Source organism: Elephantulus edwardii, unplaced genomic scaffold, assembly GCF_000299155.1.
Source record: "Elephantulus edwardii isolate Elephantulus edwardi_28Jun2011 unplaced genomic scaffold, EleEdw1.0 scaffold00066, whole genome shotgun sequence".
Classification (NCBI taxonomy): domain Eukaryota; kingdom Metazoa; phylum Chordata; class Mammalia; order Macroscelidea; family Macroscelididae; genus Elephantulus; species Elephantulus edwardii.
In genome coordinates, this window is record NW_006399816.1 from 2,420,337 (window position 1) to 2,446,843 (window position 26,507).

At 42.2% G+C, this 26,507-nt stretch overlaps 2 protein-coding genes across 4 annotated transcripts in view; one reads left to right on the forward strand and one right to left on the reverse strand.

Annotated features, from left to right (window-relative positions):
- Positions 1–2,390: 2,390 nt before the first annotated feature.
- Positions 2,391–20,105, forward strand: IDH3A (isocitrate dehydrogenase 3 (NAD+) alpha). 3 transcript variants are annotated; one of them, XM_006888261.1, is made up of 11 exons: positions 2,391–2,424; positions 8,257–8,319; positions 10,560–10,643; positions 12,415–12,529; positions 13,751–13,833; positions 14,314–14,447; positions 15,228–15,330; positions 15,429–15,493; positions 16,398–16,482; positions 16,870–17,022; positions 19,363–19,994. In XM_006888261.1, the coding sequence occupies exons 1-11, from the start codon at positions 2,398–2,400 to the stop codon at positions 19,444–19,446; spliced, it is 996 nt and encodes a 331-aa protein (XP_006888323.1). In that variant the 5' UTR covers positions 2,391–2,397; the 3' UTR covers positions 19,447–19,994. The 3 variants fall into 3 exon arrangements, with proteins under 3 accessions (XP_006888323.1, XP_006888322.1, XP_006888324.1); XM_006888260.1 differs by having other exon boundaries at positions 2,396–2,424; positions 13,646–13,833; positions 19,363–20,105; XM_006888262.1 differs by having other exon boundaries at positions 2,396–2,424; positions 10,585–10,643; positions 13,646–13,833; positions 19,363–19,690.
- A 1,572-nt stretch (positions 20,106–21,677) lies between these two features.
- Positions 21,678–26,507, reverse strand: part of ACSBG1 (acyl-CoA synthetase bubblegum family member 1) — a 73,067-nt gene continuing 68,237 nt past the window's right edge. Inside the window, exons 12-14 of the mRNA XM_006888367.1 lie at positions 24,047–24,186; positions 23,283–23,529; positions 21,678–21,804 (exon numbers count right to left, since the gene is read on the reverse strand). Coding sequence (XP_006888429.1) covers positions 21,719–21,804; positions 23,283–23,529; positions 24,047–24,186 — 473 coding nt within the window. The 3' untranslated portion in view covers positions 21,678–21,718. The remainder of the gene's footprint in view (positions 21,805–23,282; positions 23,530–24,046; positions 24,187–26,507) is intronic.

A 26,507-nucleotide genomic window follows, 5' to 3' on the forward strand; every position in this document is an offset into this window, starting at 1 on the left:
GACCAAACTGTGCAGCTCTGCAACTGCATCCTGGCCCATCCTCACCCTTCTGCCCCCAACCCTCACCTCCTTGTACCCCCAATATGTTTTTCCCAATAAAAAAAATATTAAAAAAAAAAAGTACACTTGACCTAACCCATGGTCTTTTCAATGACTTCCTAAGAATCTGAAAGTTGGGCCATGACTATGGAAAACAGAAGAAGAATTAATTGATGCCTTTGAGTTATGGTGGTGTAGAAGAGTACTGAATATTTCACTAACAGCCAGAAGAACAAACAAGCTGTCTTGGAGGTGTGCAGCCAGGGTGTTCCTTAGAGGCAAGGATAGTGAAACTTCATGTCACGGGTTTTGGGCATGTTGTTGGGAGGGTATCAGTCCTTGGAAAAAGACATCATGCTGGGAAAGGTGGAAAATCAGAGAAAAAGAGGAAGACCCCTAATGAGATGGATTGACAATGACTATGGGCTTGTGCGTATCAGAGACAGTGAGGACGGCACAGGATAGGGGAAGGTTTATATCTGTTCTTAGGGTTGCTGTGGGTCTCAGCTGACTCAAAGACACCTGAAAACAACAAGAATAGCATAACCAAATTACTTTCTGCTTTAAATTTTTGTTGATATCGTGTGTTTTCAGTAATGGAAAGCATGCTGAAATCCAGGGGAAATTTTTTAAGTATGGATTTTGATACAAATATCTGGGACACATATATCCAAGCAGAGTCTGTTGATAGGATTGATGGAGTGAAGGCTGTTTCTTCAGATTCATGCAGTTGCACAACTTTCCCTGCTAGGTAACAGCACATACTCCAAATGGGATACCGGTTTCCCAAGAATGCTGAGCCGCTGGAAATGCTATTGGGTAATATATGTTCCAGAGATCACCAAAAGGTTATTTTTACCTTGTAAAAGCCTTTGCTACTACCATCTTTTCTTTCTGAGTGGGTGGATGGCTCTAATTGGATAGAACTCTTTTCAGGTATGCAGTGAGGAGGAGTCCTGGTCTAAATCATCCTACCTCCCCTGGTAGCTAATTAATCCTACTAGATGTCAGGATTGTATGTGGCTGAAGGGAAAAGAATGAGAAGGATGATTGCCTCAGGGAGTCTTTGGTATTGATTTGAGGAGCCTCCTCATTTGGCCCCTTGCACTTTTGCTTCTTGACATGTATCACTGTTTTACATTATATAGTTGTGTGTTTTAGGGAGCTCTGGTGACTTAGTCCATAGGGAGTTGTGCTGTTAACCCAAAGGTGTTACCTCTCTGGAGGTTCGAATCCATCAACAGATCAGCAGGAGAAAGATGGACAATCTTCTCCAGTGTGATTTACAGCCTCAGAAAACCAACTGGACAACACAGAGTTGGAGTTTTTTGAGATTTGTGTGATACCTATCTTTCAAATTGGATAGAAAACGCCAGTCCTTATAACACTGCCAGGCATCTTGTTGGCACTCAAAGAATATTTGTAGAACTGTGAGTTCTGGGTGATGACACTTACTAGCCTTTTGGGGATTTGAACTCATCCAGTGATGTCCGAGAGCACAGGCCTGGTGATTTCCTTCTGAAATATCAAAGCCTTAAAAACTGTGGGGAATTTTACTCTGCACACACGATGATGCCACAAGTCAGAATTTCATGTCTGCAACCAACAACAAAAACAGCGGGTTAGTAGTTGTATTAGACTGGAATGAGAACAAAGACTGACTGCAAATAGGCAGAAGGGAATTTGTTGGTGTGATGGAGATGTTTTAAAATTAGATTGTGTGCTGGTGGAGCAGCTGTCTATATTTTACATGAAATCGATGAACTGTACAATTAGTGACATTTATAGAATATAAATTATACTGCAATGTTGGCCCTCTAGAGGATTTTCAGAGGCAATTAATCACATAGGAGGGGATTACCCATCTTTCTCTCATGAAGAAAGCCCCCACGGAACCGGTGCATTCGAAACCGTGTACTTTTGCATTGGCAGTGCAATTCCTTACAATGATTTTAAATTCCTTTTAATTCTTCACAATACAAAACGAAAATAAGCAATAATGGAACGAATACATTATCTGTTTCCTTCCGCCGCATCGTAAACTCTGTAAGAGGAATTCTCCAAAACTTAGAAGGGTGATTGACACCTGGTAAGCATGGAACAAAAATGTCTTCAAGGACAGCTGAATGAATGACAGAAGGCAGGGAGGTAACTTCCCGGAGATTCCAGGCAGGCCCCTTCCGGGCTGTAACTATGCTTCGCGCGTCACCGCAAAGCAAGCCTGGGGATTGGTCAGAGAGGCGGCAGCTTCTTTGGGGGTGGGCCTACGAGGGGCGGGGCTAAGGCGGGATCCGGGCGCGAATCCCGCGGCTGCGCACTAGCATCCCTGCTGTCGCCGCCGTGAGAGTAAGGGACGCGATGGCCGGAGCCGCGTGGATGTCCAGGGTGAGCTCCTGTCCGGCCTGCGGTGGCGGGCAGGTGGCGGGCAGGTGGCGGCGGGCGGGGCGCGTGCTAGACAGGGGCAGTCGCTGGACCGGGACAGCAACTCACAGCCAGCTGGGGACAGTCTGGTCACCTGTAGGGCAGCCCTTGCCCCAGCGCTGGGGCCCTCGCGGCGGGTCTGTGCCCTTCTGCGCTGGGACAGCGGGGACTGCGTCAAGGTCAAGGCGTGGGTATGAACTTGGTTCCTTACAAGATCCTAGTACCATTGCCTGTGGCCGGCCATACCGGGGTCCAGGCCTCCCATTTAGCCTCAGAAGGTCAAGGGGCCCGCTGTCCCAGCTGCTTCCCAGGCTGTAGCCCCCGCTGCAGTGCTGATAGCTTGGAGCTGCCTTTCCACCCTGGGCCTCCTCATGCCCCCCAGCACGGTCCTAGATTCCCTTTTAATGTCCAGTCAGTCCTCGGTCTGGTAATCTGCGGGGCCTCTGGGACGGGCGTGGGATTGGGAGGCTTTCCCAGGTGAGGGAATCCCAAGATACCTCCTGCCAGTTTCTTTCTCCCCTTCCTCCCCCCTTTTTGGAACGCTCCCAGTGTGACCTCTGGTGCTCTTGTAGCTATTTCCCATTAGAGAACATGGGGCACCTTACACCTTGGAATTACCTCTGAATCATCGGAGAGGATGATCAGGAGCTCCTTCCTGTGGCATTTCTTGGTGGAAATGCTGCAATCTGGAGAACTCTAGCTCTCCTCTGTGGCAAGGATGCCTGAGTTGGAGAGGACTACACATCATCACAGCAGTTTCTGGGTTCCTGGGAAGGGGAAACCTGTGCCTGAAGGCATAACTTTCTCAAGGTCATACAGGTTGTCTGTGTCAGAACTGGAAGAGAAGTCCAAGTCCCTTGATTCCCATTTCTAGGTCCCATTTGGCTTACTTTGTGGCCAAGGTCACACAGCAAATTAAGGGTACAGGGAAAAGCAGGCCTCAAGTCCACTGTTGATCTTAATGAATGACTCTAGAAATCTCTTAGAAATACCTTTATTTCTATAAAATGTAGTACTTTCCTCCTTTGTTTTGAGTTTTAAAGAGCAAGCTCTGAGTGCATTGTTACTTTGTGAAGAGAAATGGAATTCAAGAATCTCGAATTCTTGGATTGTCACTGTTTAGGCTCCGTGACCCTGAACAAATTACTTAATATTTCTTGAGCCTCCATTTGCTCATCTGTGAAATGTCCGTGTTTTTACTCCTACATGGTTAGATTCTAAGAACAGATCATTTTGTAGCAATGGAGGATGATAATAAAAGAGAGCATGACAACATCTTTAACTGCCAAATGACATCATTGCATTACTGTCAAATCACAGGGAATCATGGTCCATTCAGGATGACACAAGACCTTAACCACCACATCCAGTGTTACTCTTGTGATTCTGCTAGATGTATGTCATTGTTGTTGTTATGTGCCCTCAAGTTGCTTACGACTCCTAATGACCCTGAAACCTGCTCTATCCTGTGCCAACTTTACTGTCCCTGACCCACCTGCCCCCATTTCCCTAGTCACTGTATCAACCCATCTCATCGATGGTCTCCCTTCTCTCTCTCCGTCCCTCCACCCTTCCAAGCTTGATGTCCCTCTCCAAGGACTGGTCCCTCCTTGCACCATGCCCAAAGTATGGTAGACAAAGCTTCAGAATCCTTGCGTCCTAGGAGCAGCCTGGCTTCACAAACCTGTTTGTTTTCCTGGCAGTCCTTGGTATACCCAACATTCTTCTCCAGCACCACACAGCTCTCAGGCATCAATTCTCTTTCATTGTCCAGCTCTCTGATGCATAGCAAGCAATGGCAATCAGGCACACCTTTAATGTACAAAATAGTATCTTTCTTCCCATTGTTTGTAAATTGGAAATGTATATTGGGATAGTTAATAAATGAGCAGTGAATTTGTCTAAGAGTTGCCTGAGGATTAAAGAATATCTGTGAAAATGCCTAGAACATGTAGAAGGAACACACAAATCTAAAGTTTTTCCAGCTTTCAGTGTGTGATAATCAAGCAGACAGTTGGGCCAAGTAACTAGACTTTACTCAGTAATTGGATTCTGCTTTGTTACTCTCTTCACACCTAGACTAGTTTGTGATGGTGGATTATGTCCCGTTTGTGCAAAAGCTAAAGCAAATCTGTCTGTGCCACTATACAAAACAGAAATTAATCCTTTCTTCACCAATCTTGCACTTAACATCTGATCCATCTTTGGTCTTTAAGTCTTCAGAATGAGGGACAGAGGCAACACTCCTGTTGATAATGAACACGATAGGAAATGAGTTTCATTTTCAGTGTGGAATTGTTCAGGTTCGCTGACACCCATCTCCCTTTCATTTGGCCTCTGTGAGCCACATTTCTCTCGGGTTTGAAGCAGAGGTGCTTTAAGAGACTGTGCCAGGGTGAGACTGGGGTGCAGCTTCAGTTTGAGAAGTGTCTCTATTGTAATTACACGTGAAGTTTTAAAAAGGCGTCATCAATCAGGAAAAGAAACAAACCCCTCTATAAATAGAGAAAACAGAGGGTTTCTATAGACTTTCCTGGTACTAACATACTATCCCATAATTATCATGAGTCAGTTCCCTATTAGCAGTCACTTACTGATTTTTAAGTTGAATTGTGAAGCTATAAAAACAAAATGAGGAAATTTGGGTGAAGATCGCTCGGGTCTTGGAGTTCCAAACTCAGGTTTCAGTTCAGACTTTGTGAGCTGAATGAAAAGTTTGGAAATTCATTCAGTATAGAAACTCAATGATGCATATACACGAGTGCATTACAAAATAAAAAATTTTCTTTTAAAAAAAATTTCTCTTTACATAACATTCTGGAATATTTATTTGAATGACTGAGGTGTTTATCAATTTAATGAATACCACCTGATTCAAAGATCTGTGGATTGATCAAACAGGAAAAGAATCATTAGAAGCATTACAGCTTTTCGCTGGGGTAGAAAAAGGACATCAGATGGTGGCTGCCCTCAGTTAATTCAACACATACGTAACTGATCACTGACTATGACCCAGGTAACAGAGATACAAATAAAAGTGAACAAAAGAAAAGTCCCTGTACTTGTGGGCTTACATTTAAGTCCATTTTCTCAGGTTTTCTGTTTTGTATTTCCGCTGTTTTGGGAGTGGTGAGAAGGACTCCTGCATTTGTATAATAGTGCGTATTACAGGGTAGCCTTTAATGGCCCTCATCTAGTGTTGGATGGATCATATTTTAGGATTAAGATTTTGGAATAATTGTTTTTCTGGAAGGCCCTCAACCAGGTGAGTCAACACAGTGACTGCAGAAATGGGCTGGAAGGTGTCAGAGATTGTGAGGATGGCACAGGATAGGACAGGGTTCAAATCTGTTTATAGCATCGCTATGAGTTGTGCTTGACGGCCCCTAACATCCCCACCGCAGGGATGGAGGATGATAATACAGTCTATCCATGCTTCCTGAGCTGGTCGTTGCTGTCTTATTATTGTTGTTTTATGTGCTATTGAGTCAGGACTGATTCACAGTTGACCATCTAGTGGGTTTTCAGAGGCAATCAATTGTGTGGGTGGAGATGGTCTATCCTTCAGTAGTAGTGGTTTTGCACTGCATGCTTTTGGGTTGGCAGAGCCCCTTTACCACTGGGCCACCAGAGTTCCCCTTCTTATCCTTAGTAAATGCCAGAATTTCAATGAAGATTCCGGTCAGATAAGAACCATTCTCAAAAAGGGAACCAAAAAGAGGATATAACAGATTTCTTTTTGCTTATTTATTGAGTATGACAAAAAGAAATACATAATTGATATTGAAAATCACTGTTTTGTATGTTGCAGGTGTCAAATGTTATTAAATAAACCTTGAATTTTTACTACGAAGTACAATGTTTTTATATTCACAAGAGAATAGGCATACTGTGTGGTTGGATTAAGGAGCGCTGGTGGCACAATGGTTAAATGTTCATCTGCTGATTGAAGGGCCAGCAGTTGGAATACACCATCCACTTCACGGGAGCTGTTTCTCATAATGATCACAGCATGGAAACTTATAGGGGCAGCTCTATGGGTTGCCATAAGTCAGCACAGACTCAACAGCAAGTTTGTTGGCTTTTTTTTAATTGGGTAGTGGCCTAGTTTTAGGGAGTTGTGCTGTGAGCTTCTCTGGTGGTTCGAACCCATCAGCAGCCTCTCAGAAAGGTGAGCGGTCTCCCATGTGATTTACAGCCTCTGAAGACTTGCTGAACGGTCAGCTATGAGTGATTTCTTCTCAGTGTCCATGAAATAGAGTGTTGAATTCAGAGTCAACAGACATGGATTATGGTTTCCTTCTTGCCAGTTACTAACTGTACAGCCTTAGGCATATCCTTACTTCTGGATCTAACATCCCACCTGTAAAATGAATGTTGTTGTTTGTTGTTGTTATGTGCCGTCGAGTCGTTTGCGACTCATGGCGACCCTATGTACAACAGCCCTAAACCCTGCTCTATCCTGTGCCAGTCGCATTGCTTCTGACACACCCATCCCGATTACCCCAGTCACTGAGTCAATCCACCTCATAGAGGGTCTTCCCCTCCTGCGCTGTCCCTCTACCCAGCATGATGTCCCTCTCTAAAGACCTGTCTCTCCTTACAACATGTCCAAAGTATATCAAACAAAGCCCCAGAATCCTTGCCTCCAAGGAGCCACCCGGTTTAACCCTCTCCAGGATGAATCTGTTTGTTTTCTTGGCAGTCCATGGTACATTCAATACCCTTCTCCAGCACCACAGCTCAAAGGTGTCAATTCTCCTTCTATCCACCCTAGTCATTGTCCAACTCTCTGATGCATAACAAGTGATTGCAAAAACCATGGCCTGTATCAGGCGGGCCTTAGTCTCCAGAGAGACACCGTTGCTCTTGAGTACTTTAGAGAGGTCCCTAACAGCAGACTTTCCCATCGCAATATGTTTTTTTATTTCCTGACTGCTGGTGCCAAGAGTGTTGACCTTGGAGCCAAGCAAACTGAAGCTGTAAACAATCTCAATCTCTTCGCCATCCATCCTGATGTTACCGTCCAGTGGTGAGAATCTTTGTCTTCTTGACATTGAGCCTCAGTCCATACTGAAGGCTGCAGTCCTTGACCCTCTGCAGTAAGTGCATGAGGTCCTCCTCAGTTTCAGTGAGTAGGGTTGTGTCATCTGCATAACGCAGATTGTTGATAGATTGTCCACCAATCCTAATGCCACGCTTCTGAGTGTACTCTGGGTTTTATAAGGAACCTCCTGGCTCTAAAGTTAGTACCTGTTTTCGTAGAATATGTGGAATCCCCAATATGAGCATGTTGTTATTATTATTGAGTTGTAACCCACCCATAGCTGACCTTCTGGTGGGTTTTCAAGGGCCGTTAATCACATGGGGCGAGATTGCCCATCCTCCCACTGAGAAGCTGGTGGATTCAAACTGTGTGCTTTAAGAGTTGCAGTGTAGCTTCTTACCAATAGGCTACCAGAGTTCCCTCAAATGAACATTGTGGTCAAAAGAACCCAGATCATCTGAGAAAAAGCCATTGTTTGAGCTAAAAAGTTACAACTTAATTTTACCCTCAATATCTTTTGACAACTTGCATTCATAAAATTGAGTAAAAGTATATTGTACTTTGATTTGGAGAGGAAAAGCATGTTGAAAAGTTTTTAGTTTTTCAAATATGAGATAGTTTCTCACAGGAGGAAAGTATTCCTGAAGATAACTGTGCAAGCTTGCATCACCGTTAGCCACCAGCTATGTCTCCATCTCGCCTGTATCTGACTTCATGTGTATTACTTTTCTCTGCTGATACTAATATAGGTCTCTCGGCTGCTGGGGGCGTTCCACAATCCAAAACAGGTGACCAGAGGTTTTTCTGGTGGAGTGAGTATAATTATTTTTTTTTTCCTTTTAGAAGTTTCTCAAGAAAGATACTCTAATAAATTTATATTATTTATATTGCTACTATGTAGCGCTGTCTCCATTTATATGAAACTACAGAAAATTGACCCTACTTAAACCATATCTTATAATTATTGGCAAACATACACATAAATTTGTTGTGTTATTTTTTCATTTATAAGAATATTGCAGCTGACTATAAACCTATCATAGCTATGATCTTGAAGAAGTCTTGTTAAAAATAGATAGCAAGTACCCTTCCAGCTTGTTACCCTATTTCACAATTTCATTCTGATAAGAGTTTTTCAAAAGTAGTGCAAGCTGAGAGAAAATTATTGAGAAGCTTCAAAACTTGCTTTGCATTTTTATTTTGTGAGCTTCCCTAAAAACAGTAGATTATTACCAACTAGAAATACCTTCAAGATCCATAAGTCTTCCTTTTCATGTGTAGTCTTTATAGATTGTGAAAATCCTTTCATATTAAATCTGCTGCTTTTAGAATTTCCCTGCATTAGCTCTGTGCTTTAAAAGCTGATACCACATGTTTGGAGTATTCTAAGGCTGTGTGGGTTGGTGACTTCTTTTTATTTTGCCCCCTTCTTAAGGAATCTCATTTGGATTTCATAATTCCTAGACTCCCACATAACATCTTATGCTATGAAGAATTCATTAAAAACATCTTTCCCCCTTCCCCATTTTCTTCCTGTCCTGTGGAAGGAAACTAGATATTTCTGGTGATCTGATGGCATTTATTATCACATGTTGGGAGAACAGGAAGAAGAAGCCAAAGGGTTCTTGTGGCTGTGCTTATGCAAAAAATGCAGAATGAGACTTTTAAGTCCAAAGCCAACTAAGCTACCATTTCAAACATGTTTTGAAAGAGAATGGCATGAGTGTTCTCTTTACTGTTATTTAATTTCTAGACCATTTTTTTTAAAAAATAGAGTTATATTTGGAAAGATAAGTGAGGATTTCTTCAATTGTAAGAAATAATCAATCTACCTACTCAGTGGTTGTCACTCTGAGGCACAGGTCCCAGAAATATGTGAGTCAGTGACTGGGGGGAAAAAAAGGCAACTAGAAATGAAATATGCAAGGGACCATTGTCTGGTCCACACCTCCAAGGTGGGAAAAAGCCTCCAAATAATAACTAGTTCCAAAAGGGGGTACTGATGGCTTATTCCATCGGGAGTTACACTGCTAATCCGCAGCTGTGAGTCTCTTGTCGTCTTAATCCAGCTATTCAATGGGAAAGATGGGCAGTCGTCTTCTTTTGTGATTTATAGCTTCTGAGACTCAACCGACTTGAACCAATTTGTCAACAATGAGAATGAGTCAATGAAAATGGAGAGAGAGGGAATCTGAATTTTATCTTATTAAAATCTTCTCACATTATTTGTCCTTACATATATTTATTGTTTATGTGTTTGAAATGCTGGCTTTATTTTATTTGAAACTATTGAGCTAAATCTTTGATGTTACATTATAAATACATTTATAATGTCATCACTGTGACTTAGACTACTGCTATTCTTGGTTTAAAATATGATGAGCTTAATTATTCAGATTACACTTAAGGAGTTCATTTTCTAGAATAACTAGGAAAAATGAAGGCTGTCTCTTGATTTGAAATCTGATCTTTCCCTGAGTGCTCTGACATGCCAGGAATATTCTGGAAAGCATCTTGAAGAAGTTAAGTTACTAGACTTTGAAAAGTTTGGATCACAGTGCAAAGAGAAACCCTCTGTCTTCTTTTTAAATTTGTTGTTGTTGTTGTTTTGTACTGTGGAATCAGATCTGACTGGTACAGGAGGAGTTTGCCCCTTCTTCTCCAGCAGAGCATCTGGTAGATTTGAACTGTGTGCCTTTGGGATTGCAGCACAGCTTCTTGCCATTACGCCAACAGAGCTCCCTCACCCTCTCCTTTTTAGTGAGAGAACATTAATGAAATACTTCCTTGCCTTTAGTTTTACAGACTTCAATTAATTAGTCTCTTTGTTGTTCATCTGAAAAGAAATCCACTGGGTGATCTACTTGGTAGTTTTATAAAAAAGAGTGTTATGGAGTTTCTTGTCTGTGGTTTCTTCCCTCTATTTTGATGATCAATCCAAACAGCATTTGGGTCTTAGGAGATGTCCATAAAGTTCTGTATCATTGGTGCCCTTTTTGAAACCTTCAGAAGTCAATTCTTATTGTCTTCTCTGCTGATTTCTTGAATTCAGGTTCAGACAGTAACTTTAATTCCAGGAGATGGCATTGGCCCAGAAATCTCTGCTGCTGTCATGAAGATCTTTGATGCTGCCAAAGTAAGTGGGTTTGCAAATCATATTTAGTAGTTCCTAGAAGAATCTCCTCAACTAGTTGGACTCTGTGAACTCTGGGAAGAATTGTAAATGCATATCTTAAGCTGATAAAATCTGTGGTTAGTCTTCACAGAACATTAAGACTTAGGATTTTTGTTTGCGGCTGTCATTGTTGGTGGTTAATTAATTACATTGCTGTCTATCATATATAAAGTAATTGAGAGAGTATGATTGTGTTAATAGATCAAATCACTTCTACTCTTATTCTACTTTCTTGTCAGAAATTAAAAAAATTATGTAGGAGATTTAAAAAATTTTTATTTTTCAGTTTATCATTAAAACAGGGTCTAAGTAGTACTTCTAACAACCCATTCGCCTCCCATAGGTGTAAATACCTTAAAATTACTTTTATTTTAGAGAGTTATGAAGTTTAGACTTTGCTTGACATGATGCTTTATTATTGCTAGGTATAGCTGCCAGGTAAAATGATGCATAGGATAAAATCAGTTTAAATGAGAGCTCTGAAAGTCTCCTCCAGAGCAGATGATGCTTATAAATTCCCTGAGGGCATTGAAATATGATCTGTTTCTCGGTTGTGGCTCCTTGTGCACAAGGACTGCATCTTATCCCTCGTCCTTATTCTTAGTGCTTGCTCGGTCAGCGTGCTTGCTTTCAAATGTGCACACACATATAAAGAATGCAAGTAGGGGGAAAGAGGGACCCTAATTTATACTAAATGGTTAGCTTCGAAAGGCCGTGCATTATTTTGTTGTTGTTGTTAACTGCATTGCTGAGATACAGCTTACATATTTAACGTTTACAATTCAATTTTATAATTGAAAAGTTTTTAGTGTATTCACAGAATTCTGAAACTATCACACAGACTAGTTTTAGACCATTTTTCATCGCCAAAAAGAAACTTGCACATGAGCAGTCACTTCCTGGACCTTTCTGTCTCTCCCTCTCCCCAGCCCTCTTGTGTGTGCCATCAAGACCGTTCCAGCTCATAGAGACCCTACTGGACAGAAAAGAATGGCATTATAGGGTATTTAAAGCTATAATCTTTACAGGAAGGAGCCCTGGGGCACAGTGGTTGAAGTGCGCATCTGCTTATTGAAACGTTGGTTGGTTAAACCCACCATCTGCTGCTGTGAGGGAGGAAGATGTGGCAGCTTGCTTCTGTAACGATTGTGACCACGAAAACCTTGTGGGATAATTCTCTGTCCCATAGGATTGCTAATAGTCAGAATAGACCCTGTGGCAGTAGGTTTGGTTGGTTGTGAATTTTTATGGGAGCAGATCATCCACAAAGCTGCTGGTGAGTTAGAACTACCAACCTCCAGATAATAGCCAAGTACTTCACTATTGCACCACCAGTCCTCCTTCCCCAGCCTACACAACCACTGATATTTCTGTCTAGATCTGCTAATGCTAGACAGTTTGTATAAATGGAATGATACATTGCCCTTTAATAACTGGCTTCTCTCTCTGAGCATAATGTTGTCAAGGTTCACCTGTGTGGCAGCATCCATCAGTGCTGTGTAGTGCTTCTATGAGCCCCATTTTCTCTGCTTTTTATGCTGTTCTAATTATAACCATGTAACAGTCCTTGTGAAAACAGTGAGTGGGCAAGTGACAGCTGAGAGTGGACACTGGACAAAGGCCCAGAGAATCCCCTTGGGAACACTGGAAAGTGACAAGTTCTTTTTGGCTGCTAGTATGGGCTTTTATTGAAGAAGAGTTTATCATCTTTTCTCTGTGGTGTGGCCTCCAGGCACCTATTCAGTGGGAGGAGCGGAATGTCACTGCCATCCAAGGACCAGGAGGAAAGTGGATGATCCCTCCAGAGGCCAAAGAGTCCATGGATAAGAACAAGATGGGCTTGAAAGGTAGCACGGTGCTGATAGATGATTACTGCTGATTTTGTTACAGGTTGTTGTTTTTTAAAAAAGTCTGTCCATTTAAGACCCTCAATGAGATGAATTGAGTCAGTGACTGGGGGGAAGGTATGTTGGAGATGGTGAGATTGGCACAGGATTGGGCAGAGTTTAGAGCTGTTGTACATAGGGTTGCAATGAGATGCAGACAACTCAACAGCACATAACAACAACAGGGCTTAACTGTGTCCTAAAGCAGTAGCGTCCCTGTATGAAGCAGTTTATTCGTAATAAAAATCTTCATTTTCCATTTTGCGACTTTTTACCCCCCTTAGTAAAAACCATGAAAGTTTTCTTGGTAACATCAAATGACAATAGAAACTTATCCTTGACTACATTTATCTTTTGCTTGTTGTTGTGTATTTTCAAGTAAAAACTGACTCATAGTTGACCCCCTAGTGGGTTTTCAGAGGCAGTTAATCACATGGGAGGAGATTGCTCACCCTCTCCTTTGGAGTGACTGGTGGACTTGAACCATGCACCTTTGGGTTGCCAGTGCAACTGTTACTGTTAAGCCATTTTAATTCATACATTTTTAAGGTCAAGATTCAAATGTGAGAGATTCATGTTCAACGAAGCTCTAAATATACATAGATCTAACGTTGAATCAGATCTCTGCCACTTCCTGCCTGGGGGGTGTGGGCAAATTTCTTTTTTTTTTAAAAAAAAATAATGGTACAGTAAAACCTACCAGAGCCAGAACTCCAGTATAAGGCAAAAACCTGACAAAGAAAGAAAACTGAAATACCATGTTAATAAAGAGCAGTAGGAGAGCGATACGATCACTATTAAAGATGGAAGACTTGTCTGACCCAGAAAAACAGGGCAGTCCCCTTGAGTTTTGGCTGCCACCGGTTTCGCTGCAGTCGCGACTTAATAGGGTTGTGGTCATGGTTAGATCCAGAATGCTTCCATGAAGAAATGCTTTTCATTTGCATCTGAGGAAAAGGCTGGGGTTAGAGGTGAGCACAGGTAACAAGGTAGTGCCGGCAGGTTAGTCTGTTTTGAATGTATCCTGATCTACTGCTGATGAGAATCATATCACCTGAATGTTCTCCTTTGTCACAGGCCCTTTGAAGACCCCAATAGCAGCTGGTCACCCCTCTATGAATTTGTTGCTGCGTAAAACATTTGACCTTTATGCCAATGTCCGACCATGTGTCTCAATTGAAGGTTATAAAACCCCTTACACTGATGTCAATATTGTTACCATTCGAGAGAACACCGAAGGAGAATACAGCGGCATTGAGCATGTGGTAAGTTCGCTTCAGAGACTTTATGCTTCAATGGGATGCTTTCTGTGCACCTGAGGTAGTTGTACAGGCTCCCATTTGCTGGTATCCCTAGGATAGATCCATTTTTTACTTCTGTAATGAATTTTGGATGTTGGTGCTGTTCTCTTGACTAACAGTCCTTAACTGGATGCCAAGAGAAATAGAACTTGGTGGTTCAGAGTCCAGGAATGGAACTTGGCCATCTCTTTGAATCCTGAATCCTTCCACTTCCCAGATACTCTCTGGCAAGTGACCATTGCTGTACTTGCTTTCCTTAACTGTGCAGTGGGTTTATAATACCCACTTCATAGGACTGTGTTAACTTTTAATGAGCTACTTATATGCATACTGCTAGCCATGGTAGCTGGTCCAGTACTGGCACACCACAGACTTTTATCTACGTAGATGGACTGTTTGTGGTGTGTTGCTGCTCCAGTGAGGTGGTGATTTCCCTTCTTTCAGATTGTCGATGGAGTTGTGCAGAGTATCAAGCTAATCACTGAGCAGGCGAGCAAGCGCATTGCCGAGTTTGCCTTTGAGTATGCCCGAAACAATCACCGGAGCAACGTCACGGCTGTGCATAAAGCCAACATCATGTGAGTCCTGGGGGGAGGGGGTGGTGCGCACTGTCTCATTTGATGGGGGAACGTTGGAGGGCTTAGGAATGCAGATCTTGTGCATTTAGGGAAAAACAGGTCCTGGAAAAGGGAGCTGCAGTCTCAAAAGGGTAGGTCCGTTTTGTGTTTTAGAAGTAGAATAATAGGAATGTTTCTATAAATGCCACCTTAAGACCTTCAATGAGAAGAACTGACCGAGTGACTGTAACAGTTTAAGGACTGCACAGATTGTGAGGATGGCACAGGGGTGGGCAAGGTTTCTCTCTCTTATATACAGACAGAGTCGCTCCTAACAGCAAGGGGTTAAAATGGTACTACTGGTGCTAATGCTATCAGATGCATTACTCTAGCTGTTTAAATTCTCTTCATCCCAATCTACTAAAACCCATTTCTGAATATATAGTTTTCCTAAGCTTAAAAATATTGAACATGAAAAATATTAAAACCATGTCAATAATGAATAAGTTAACCTTGGGTGTTTTCTTATTCATTGCTATTTCTTAATTCTTGCTGACTAATACTATAAATATTGTCTTCTCTTTTCTCTGTTATGATCATGCTCGCTTACTTGCTGTTTTATGCTTCCAGAGTATATTGTATATTGAATTTGAATTTATTAACTTCCTAAAGAATAATTTTATTGTAATCCAAATAACATCTGGCTTCTGGAACTTATCTGGCACTTCTTTGATTTGATCTTTTTTTTTTTTAATTTCTGCAAGTCTTTGCTTTCAACAATTTTTATTTGATTAAATACAGGAGAATGTCAGATGGGCTTTTTCTGCAAAAATGCAGGGAAGTTGCAGAAAACTGTAAAGATATTAAATTTAATGAGATGTACCTTGATACAGTATGTTTGAATGTAAGTATATATTCATACTTATCTGCTACTTTTTGTGGTATACAGTGTGTGTGGTGTACAGTTTTTAGTTGCTAAATATACATATGCTTTCCTTTTAGATGGTACAAGATCCATCCCACTTTGATGTTCTTGTTATGCCAAATTTATATGGTGACATCCTTAGGTGAGTTGGCTGAACCTTGTGCATTTTAGCCTGTAGCTTATTTAAGAAGAAGCCTTATTTATATAAGCAGCACAGTGATCGAGCACTTGAATGCTAACTGAAAGAGCAGTGGTTTGAACCCACCTGCTGTTCCGTGGGATAAAGAGGCAGTCTGCCTCAGTAAGATTTACAGCCTTCGAAACCCAGTGGGACAGTTCTTCTCTGTCCTGTAGGGTCATTATGTGTTGGACTTATTTGATGGTAGTGATTTTACTTTTTAAGCCACAAAATAAAGAAATTAAGGCTTAAAGTGTAATAAAATAGAAAATAATGTTGACATTTCTAACAGTACAATGGTACCGATAACTCAGTATTGGGTGGGTTGCTTCTTCACTTAGGTTATCAGATCAGCTCTCCACAAATACAGTGATGTCTCTCTCTCTCTCTCTCTCTCACACACACACACACACACATACACACGCACGCTAATGCCCACATAGTGATTATCTAACTCTGCCATTTATTTTACATTTATTCCAGCCATTCCTCTATATGGAAAAGCTGCTCCTTTTTCTTCTCTCTTATCTCTCCATCTGGATCATTATGGATTAATGTTTTTTTATTTTGTTCAATGGCTCTATCACTGTCATTACGTATCCTGATGCTCAGAGTGTCCCAGATTTGGCCAGGGGCAGGCCCTCCAAGTTTTTGTGTTTGCAACAGCTTATCATACTTAGAGCTTTGCTTTCTTCACAAGATGTTCCAGGCTCATTCAGCATTTTCCTAACCCTAGCCCTTGAACCAGCCATTTCTTCAAGGAGTGCTGGCTTTGTTTAGTGAAGCAGGGAATTTACAAACCAAAATGTGGTTTGCTAAATGTGGTTTGTTTCTCCAACTGTACTTTGAACTGTTTTTCTGCTCCAAGTGACCTGTGTGCAGGATTGATTGGAGGTCTTGGTGTGACACCCAGTGGCAACATTGGAGCCAATGGAGTTGCTATCTTTGAGTCGGTAAGGATCCTAACACCTGTGCAAAATAGCATGGGCTTATCTGTGTAAATATTTCATAACTTTTAAGTTTTCCCAAATTGTCAAAAGAAAATTATGCTTTCATTTTGTGGTATAAACATATCTAGTCCACTATATATTTAATGTCTCCTTCACTTCCCCCACCAAAACAAAAAATTGATGGAAAAAGATGATTCATGCATTATTTAATTCTTTATTACATTAAGGACATTATTTTTTGTAGCTTTTATTTATAAGGTCTGTGTCTGAGAAGTGTACATAGTAGCAATTTAGTAAATAAATTCTTTAAGTGAGGACAAATGTCTGAGCCCTGGTTTTCTTGTGTATTGTTTGTCTTTCTCCCACTTAATGTGCTTTTCCTTCTCTTAGGTTCATGGAACTGCCCCGGATATAGCAGGCAAGGACATGGCCAACCCCACAGCCCTCCTGCTCAGTGCTGTGATGATGCTGCGTCACATGGGGCTTTTCGACCAAGCTGCAAAGATTGAGACCGCATGCTTTGCTACAATTAAAGATGGAAAGGTATCAGTAATCTTGAGTGACTTGTGCGGGCTGAAATGTATTTCTTCCATGTGTTTTATTTGTGGGAGGACAATGATTCTTACGAGGGTTGGAGGATTTGGTGTTGAATAGGACCCCTTGATTAAACTTCAGGGATATATGTGCAAATGTGCACCCATGGATTTCAACAGAAAGGGGTTAAGCACTGACACAGTGGCATCAGTGTCCAGTGGAGGGAGCAGGGACTTGGAGACAGTCAGGATTAGGTACTATCTATGGCTTAGTGGTTAAGGATCTGTGCTGCCATTCCAAAGGTTAGCAGTTTGCATCTACCAGGTGCTCATGGGAGAAAGGTGGGCAGTCTCCTCCCTGTAATTTACTGCTTCTGAACTCCCACTGGTGGGTCAGGTATGAATCAGTTCCAGGTCAACAGTATGTAACATCCTAGATTAGCTATTTGGTCTCTGCCAAGTCCATTAATTATCTAGGTAGCTTTTTCCTCTTCTCAACAAACAGCTGCTGGCTGAATTTACATCATAAATGATGAAGAATATAACAAAATGGTATTTAATAAGTACATAATAAAAGATATTACATAAGGCCCAAGGAGCTCAGACTTTTTAATAGTAGATACAGTGGGTCTATACTACAGTGGTATTATGATATACTATATACATCTGTAATATAAAACTTTAAAACAGCATAAGTAATCCCATTTTATAGTTGACAGAACTTTGAGGAACAGAGACATTATGTAATTTGTTCAATGTCTCACAGGTCCCAAATAAAAAAGATGGTGTTCACATCTAATTTGGTTTTTTCTCGCCAAGTGTCTCTGCCTCCCACAGCAGCTGTGGCCCATCAAAGAGGATGCAATGGATTGTTCTGAATGTAGGAGGAGGATAGACGGGGTCTTGGCTTCCCAAGCCTGGGCTTTGCTGGCTGATCCGTAGTCTGAGGTCTCGTCCTCCTTTTTTAAAAAAATTGCTTCTTATGGTTAAAATACAAGAATTCCAAGCTTGCTTTTTTAATAGCCTGATAATCACACTGGAGGCAAATGATTTTATTCTGAAGCTGTATTTGGAATGTTACACTGTGGAACCCAGCAGAGAGAATCTTAATTACACCCTGTATTATATACATTGAGTCAGAACCGACTCATTGCTGACCCTCCAGCAGGTCTTCAGAGGCAATAAATCACACAGGAATGAGTACCTATCTTTGTCCTGCGGGAGCAGCTGTGAACCATGTGCCTTTGAGTTGGCAGTGCAGCTCTTTACTACTAGGCCACTAGAGCTCCCTAAATTACACATGTTGTTATATACCATTGAATTGGAAGCAAGCTGACGCTCCTCCGGGGTTTCAGAGGCAGTAAATTGCATGTGAGTAGATTAGCCATCTTTCCCAAGAGGAACAACTGGTGGATTTGAACTGCATGCCTTCAGCTTGGCTGTGCAGTTCCTTACCATTAGGACATGAGAACACCCTAAAAACAACACATTAGGCCCTTTTAATTGTATAGGATGCCATGACACAAGAGAATCTATTTGGGGTTAGAGGATAAGCTGGTAGAACGAGATTGACCTTAAGGAAATTTCTCCATCCTAAAGAATGAAGTTTAATAGTTAATGATTTACATATTTCCTTAGTATTTATTTCCCAACCTCCAAAGATGGTTCAAAGCATAGCCTAAGTTTTAAATAATTCTCCACAGACTTTATGAAACCTTTTGCTTAGATTGTTGTTGTTATGTGCCGTCGAGTTGCCTGCGACTCATGGTGACCCTATGTACAACAGCCCTAAACTCTGCTCTATCCTGTGCCAATTTTATTGTCTCTGACACACCTACCAGCATTACCCCAGTGACTGAATCAATCCATCTCTTTGAGGGTCTTCTGCACTGTCCCTCCACCCTTCCAAGCATGACGTTCCTCTCCAAGGACTGTTCCCCTCCTTGCAAAATGTCCAAAGTATGTCAGATGAAGCTTTTGAATCCTTGACTTCAAGGAGCAGCCTGGTTTAACCCTCTCCAGGATGATTAGTTTTTGTTTAAATGTCCATAAGTATTGCATATTTTCTTAAGATCTGTTGGTGTTGGCTATCCAAAAGGGAGATTTTGTTAAAGCCTTCCTAATTCTCTGTAGCCACAAGAATGTATTCTTATCAGAGGGTTTCCTTGTGCACTATCTACCTGGGTTTTCCCAATCCTCCTGGGATAGCTCCGGGCATAGGGTGCAGCCTCTCCTGGAAATGAACAAAATGAGAGAGAATAGCCAAGTATTTGAAGGCTTTAAGAAAGAATACCCTTAGTTTGACTTAGTGCGTGTACAAATTTTGATCTTTGCCTTTTCCCTTTCTCAGAGCTTAACAAAAGATCTGGGAGGCAATGCAAAGTGCTCAGACTTTACAGAGGAAATCTGTCGCCGAGTGAAAGATTTAGATTAACGCTCCCACTGATGGCATTTGCAGCTGGCATTCCTAATGGACACCACGTAAATCTCTGTTTAGAAAACGAACCATTTGTATGCATTTGGGTTGCTTGTTTCTTGACAGTAAATTTTCAGATCTGGCCTCGTAACAAAAATCTGTGCAAAAGATGCAGGTGATAAACCCCTCAGCCTGCTTTCAAAGGACTTTCTCCAAGTGCTGTTTATTTATTAAATGTCTATCTGGTAAACATTTTTTTTGTAAACTCTAAGGGAATTGTATCATTTTCCATTGTAAACCATTTTACACTTCAGTTGAAATATTTTTTTTCCTCAGCTGTAAATATCATGGTACAAAATTAATAAGAGAAAACATCTAACTTTTTAAAGAAGAGCTCTTTTTTTGGTTTATGAAATATATAATGGAAATAAAGCAGAATACTGGCATTATAGTATATGATGATATTCTTCTAAAACTAAATGGGCACAAGAGAAGTATCTTGGGAAAGCTCACCTGAAGAACAGCAAATACAATATATTTCTTAGTTATGAAAAATAAAGAGATTTATCCTTTACGTGAATTATTGCATATGAATAAACACTTCTGATCCAAGAAATATATAAGGAGAGATGTAATTTTGTTTATAAAATTCAGATAATATATTAGATACAAACACACATGCATTGTGTGTTCAATTATTTTGTTATATTGAGGTTTAATATTCTCTGAGTGCTTCTAATAAAGCAAAGGGTAGTAATTCCTTTTACCTGGACGTGCATTCAGCATCCTAAGTAACACACCCTTTAAGTGACTGGGCTGAACCCTGACTTGGGCCATGGAGGTGACCTTCATGTTGGGAGTGAGTGTATTCTGGGCCTCAGCACATAGATTTTGGCTACAGCTGAGGAACTTGGGATGCTGGCTAGAACTTTTCTGTGTCAGCAGTTGGTCCTTTCCCCTCTCCAAAATTCCAAATCATTGCTTCCATCTCACCCCCACCAGAAAAAGATGAAATATTAAAGAATGGCACAGTCCTAGCCTGAGCTGACTCACAGTATTGTGCTATGGATGGGATTGGTCTCAGCTTTTGACCTTCAGACACTTTCCTCCCACTTCGCCAAGTTCCTTTTCATGATTTTTGTTAAACTTCAAACACCAAGTCACTATTTTCATAAACTCTTACCCTTTGACCTCACACCAACTCATCTTCTCCCTTGGGGCTTGTGTAACATCGTAAAACCTGTGGCTTTATATCATATCCCCAGGTTACAAAGGAAATTCTTAATAAAAAACCATCTTGGTCTGGGTCCTTTTTTAATGCTTGTAACCAGTCTTACAATCTTATATGTATTTTATTTTGGTTAAGCTACTGCTTCTTTTCTTTTATGGGCTGTGCTAATTATCAGTGGCTCTTGGGTTTATTCTAATAAAGAATTCCCTAACTGAATGAGATGCGTGCTTTCTTAGTTTTACTGTCAGATAGATGCCCTCAGTCATTCTGGCTCCATTTGCTACTAAGAATGGGCTGCTTCAGGTATTCAGAGTTGGGAGGGGTGACAGGCTGGCTGCTTTAATAGACGACTTCACTGACCTTTGCTTATTCAGGCTTGAATGCTCACTCCTGTTTTACTAAACCCACTACTCTTTACACAGATCCCACCTACTCAGTTGACAGACAGTTCAGGTGCTTATTGACAGTTCTGTTAAAAGGTTTAATATTTGTATCACACATTAAATACAATCAAATAGCAGCAGCTTTATTAAGCATCAAGTAAGCTGGCATGTGCTTGGCCGAGGTGTGCCTGGTAATGGAATGACAGAGTTGGTAGGATCCCATACGAGTCCAGGTAAGTCAGGCCATTAAGTGAGTTAGGACTGACTGCTGTCCTCATAGTGCACACTGGAAATACAGACCACCTTCCCTTTGCACACACTGCCCGCTCCAGCTTGCCTGTAACATGAACTGGTCGCTTGTTAAATCTACCTGGAACTAAGCCAAAAACAATCAGTCCTTCAGTTTGGGAACAGCACTGATATTCCCTCGTCATCTGAACAAAAAACGATAAACAGGATTAAAAGTAACTATCCACAAGTGAAGTTTCCCGGGATTTTCAGCTATTATTTGCATGAGACCTGGCAAATGGAAGTGCCAGAGCCATACCCTCCCTCACCTGGAGACCCAGCAGATGGGCCAGATCATCGTGTGCTCACAGTGAAGAGGACGTGGAGTCAGAACGTGCTCCAAGAGACCTGCAATCTATTCAACAGAAACTGGAGGGACAGACACTGATTACTTTTTTTGCACCTGATAAAAGGAATCGATTATATCTTTGTACTTCTCCAGAACTGTTAGCCGTTTCAGTTTCATTGTGGGACCTAAAAAAAGACGAAAAAAGAAAAGAATGAAGCTTGGACCCTTAGAAATGTGAGGTGTGTGCTAAGATCCAGGCTGAGTGAATCCTGTAACTCTAAAAGTAAGCCAGACAAACTGGTAGTCACCCTCTAGGGACCTGCTCCTGATAGCCATTCCTGCTGCTTGTGACCAACAATTTGAAGGAAGTGATGACACATTGCCTCTCAGGATAGGTTATGAAAGACAGCAGTTTCTGTCTTGGACTCTTGGATCATTCTTGTGCCAAACCAGCTGCCATATTGGGAGGACAGGCAGCCAATGGGGAGGTCCACTGGCAAAGAACTAAGGTTTCTGGAGTGTTAACCAGCAAGAAAAAAAGTCTACCAGCCCCCACATGTGGAAGCTTGGAAACAGATAGTCTAGCCCCAGATGGTATCTTGACTAACCTCATGAGAAATTCTTGGCCAGAGCCACCCTAAGCTGCTCCTGGGTTCTTAACTCATAGACAGACTAAAAAAAAGTCTCAAGCAAGTAGGCTTTGAAAGGTAATTTGTTAAATAGCCTAAGTAGATAACCAATGCACAAATTAACTTTGCATTTCAGTTAGGGTTCATACCAAAGTCAGACATGTTTTGCTTTATGATAACAGGACAGAAGACAAGTCCTGGTGAAGGGGGGCCCCTGCCATGGTCTCCTCTAATCAATCACAAAGAAGCAAGTTTGAAAAGGCTCCTGGGAAACTTGTGTCTCACATTTGGCTGTGTAACTGGAAATGTGAAAATCAGGAATTTATATAAAATATTAGGCCTTCTTCCATCTGGTTGACCTTATATTCAACTTGTTAGCACCAGCCAAACCAGACGGGAGTAAGAACTCAGCATCTCAGCGTTAATGTGGAAAGTTGGCATCTGAGTTCAGCCCTCATGGGCTTGAGGGGATCTCACTGAAGGTTCTTTTCACTATATTAAAGGCTAGCAATGTCTGGGAGGTGCCCATCACATGACCACCCTCTCTCCGCCTCTCCCCAGAGCTCTTAACACTCCCAAGAAGGTATGACCCAGAGCAACCTCGTCCGATCAGCTGAGGCTTCCTACACCGAAGACCTTTAGAGGCCGTCTCTGTTTCTACACACCATGGTCTAGCGTGGCTTCATCTTTCTTACCTAACTCCTAAGGCCACAATAGTCTCACCCCAGAGCCATGTGACTTCAGCCCAAACAATAGTAGGGCCTTGATATTCCCATTGTGATTTCAGGGGTAATTGTGATTCCATGGTCAAGACAAATGTCATGTGTCCTAACCAATAGGTGGCGGCTTGCATCTCATATATTCGGCAGACTGTACTCGACCACAACCTCTTGCACAGATTGATCCATATCCTCCCTCAGTAAGGAAGAGGACGCCACTGAAAGTGCTGACAACGGCCTGCTTGTGGCTGCCTCATTTGACGGGCGCCTCCCAGACATTCCTAGCTCTCAATCCAGTGACAGGAAGGGACCTACCGAACTCTCCACCTGAGATGGAGAAGTCTCTTTCAAGAATGGCCCACTTCTGGATGTGGTAGGGCCGGGCAGCTGCATTCATGTTGACTCTCTGGATCCCCTCTTCAATAGCTTGATACACGGCCTCATCCCTCTTCGCCACGATCTCGGACACTGTGGTGGCTTTGCTGCCCACCCTCTGGCAGAACTCCAGAGCTTGTTCGGTCAGATTATCAGTTGGATCAGAGGTGTCTGGGTCCAGAGTGCACTGAAAATCAGGGATCAGTCAGGGCCAGGCCTCAACCCCTAAGTCCAAGGCTTTGAGGAGGTCTTGCTATCAAGGTTATGAACCACTCTGAGCTCTGTTTCAGTAAAAAGTCCTAGAATGAGCAGGCTGCTGATCTGACTTGTGGAGACCCAGGGCATAGCGGAAGGAGCAAAAGTCAGAGAAGAACTTAGCTAATAAAGTGAGCATTAAAACAGTCAGTAAAACAGGGGCAAACCTTGTGCCCAGACTACTGCCTCAGGGGACTCTGCTGAAGAATGAGGGCAGCAGCACGGTCTAAATGGGAACAGACTCATCACATGTACAGGATCATCACAGCAGAATATTAATGCACCCCTGGGGACGAGGAATTGCCATGTGGTGGCTCCCCTTTAGTGGCAGCAGCAGATTGGAGCCTGGGATCCAGATGTGGCCTGGGCTGAACATGGCTTCTATGTGGGCTGGACCCACAGACCACACACCAACTGCTCCTTCTGGGTCAGAGCCCCCCCACACACACCTTCAAGGTAAGCAGCATGGACAGGAACTTCTGCCGGTCCCCGATCAGCATAGCGTTGCTGATGATGGGAAGCTCCATCTTCACGGCCTCCTCAATGGGCACAGGGGGTATATTTTCCCCGCCAGCTGTGATGATTAATTCTGGGGAGAAAAGGCCAGGGTCCCAGCATTACCTTTAGTCCTCTGCCTTTGTTGAACCAAGACCTAACCTTTAGTCACAGTCCAGGGCGGCCAGAAAAGCAGGGGGAAGCGTTGGAGACATGGGCCCAGAGATGCCCTCTGACAGTGCAAGAAACAGGGCTAAGCCCTTGGAAGCACCTCATACCTGCTGGGGACAGTGATGAATTCCCCTAAGGGTTCCACTCCCTTGATCATCTGAAGCTCTGCTTGCTCACACGTCTATGGCTTCCTTCGGCCAGACTACGATCCCCAGTGGACCTCCTGTCCTGCCCTCTGAATAGACTATTAAATTCTCCTATTGCCTTTGCTTGTGGACAACCACCCCTACCACTGACACCACTCACCATGACCCTCACAATAAGCCTAAAAAAGAGAGAGGATAAATAATGTACACTGCATTGGAACAGATGAAGGAGAGAACTGTTTAAAAGAAATATATAATTAGGTATTATTTTCTTTTTTTAAAATTTTTTTAAAATTTTATTATTTTTGTGTGAGTGTACCGTCAAATCAGATCTGACTGGTACAGGAGGAGATTGTCCCTCCTTCCCCGGCAGAGCATCTGGTGGATTCGAACTGAAGGTATTATTTTTATGACAAAAGTCCAGAATAAGAGCTGCACAGTAAAGTGTACTGGGGGCAGATTGTATAACAATGAAAGTTTTTTTTCAAAAAGAAAAGCAAACCGGGGGCAGGGGGGGAGGTGGGCAGGGAGGAAAATGTACAACAATGAACGAATGGAAATTCTAGTTCTGGATAAACTTCCATTTTTTTTAAAAAAAGCATCATGCTTATCATTATACAGATGAGAAAACTAAGGCATGGGGAGTTTAACTGGCTTGCCCAAAATAGCCCAGCTCCAGAACACATTCTGCTGGGAACGTCTCACCTTGTTTGTGCCTGCCCCACTGGAATGCCCTCTTGCTTTCCTTCTCTCTGTCCTCCAGACTTTCCTTCAAGGACCAGCTTATCTTGTCTCCTTAGGAAACCTCCAACTCTTCCATTGTACCTCAACCAATCCCTTCTCGGAGCTTTTACTCAAAAAATTCACCTTCTCATCTACAGACTCCTTCTTCCTTCAAATATTCATTGTCCACTGTGTGCTCCAAAGAGTGCTCTTAGGAGGCAAGGATGATGAGGCTTTGCCTCACATACTTTGGGTGTGTTGCTAGGAGGGGCTATTCCTTGGAGAGGGAGGGACACTATGCTTGGAAGGGTGGAGGGTTCGCAAAGGAGAGGAAGACCCTCAACCAGGTGGATTGACACGGCGACTGCTACAATGGGCTCTTGTGTGTCAGGAAGTATGAGGATGGCGCAGGATAGAACGGTTCATTCACATCTTTTGTTCATAGGGTTGCTACAGGTTGTAATCAACTCAATGGCACCTAACAAAAACAACCACCACCACTGTGTGCCAGGCCAGTATGGGCCAACTCACTCAAATTCATTGTCTACTGTGTGCTAGTCCTAGCATGAAATGTTAGGCAATCAATGCACTGGCTTTCTGTTTTCTGAATCATGGCTTACTATATAACAGCAGCAGCAATGAGCAGCTTGCTGTTACATACCACTGAGCTGGCAGTGACCCATAGCTCATCCTTCAGTAGGCTTTCAGAGGCCGTAAATGCGTGGGAGGAGATTAACTATCTTCCTCTGGTGGAGCAGCTGGTGGATTTGAGCCATGTGCCTTTGGGTTGGCAACACAGTTCATTACTGAAATAAGTAGGTATTATATATTGTAATGAGCAGGCATTTAAACACACCTATCTTGATTTTAAACCTGCTAGTAAGTAACCCTTACAGTACATAGAAATCCTTCTGTTTGAATGGCTGCTTCTTGATCTGTATGAAAAGGCTGAGCATGAATGAGCACATGACATATTCTGGAATTACCTAAATGCTGCATTTCCCATTTTTCTCAATGTTATAAATACAAAATATAAACAAACAAAACTTCACTGCTGTTGAGTCAAATCCAACTCACAGCAACCTCTCATCAGGTTTCTGAGGCTGTAGATCTTCATAAGAGAAGCCAGTTCACTATTCCCCCCCTCAGAGATACTGTGGGTTTGAACTGGTGACCTTCCAGTTAGGAGTGAAACATGTAATACACTATGCCGCTAGGGCTCCTTATCTACTCAATGTGCTGTTGTTGTTGATAGGCTAAATGCAGTAACTATGTCTTTATAAGGAGAGGGTTATTTAAAGATATAGATATAGATGATATAGATATATATATAGATAGATATAGATATATATAGATATACACACACACACACACA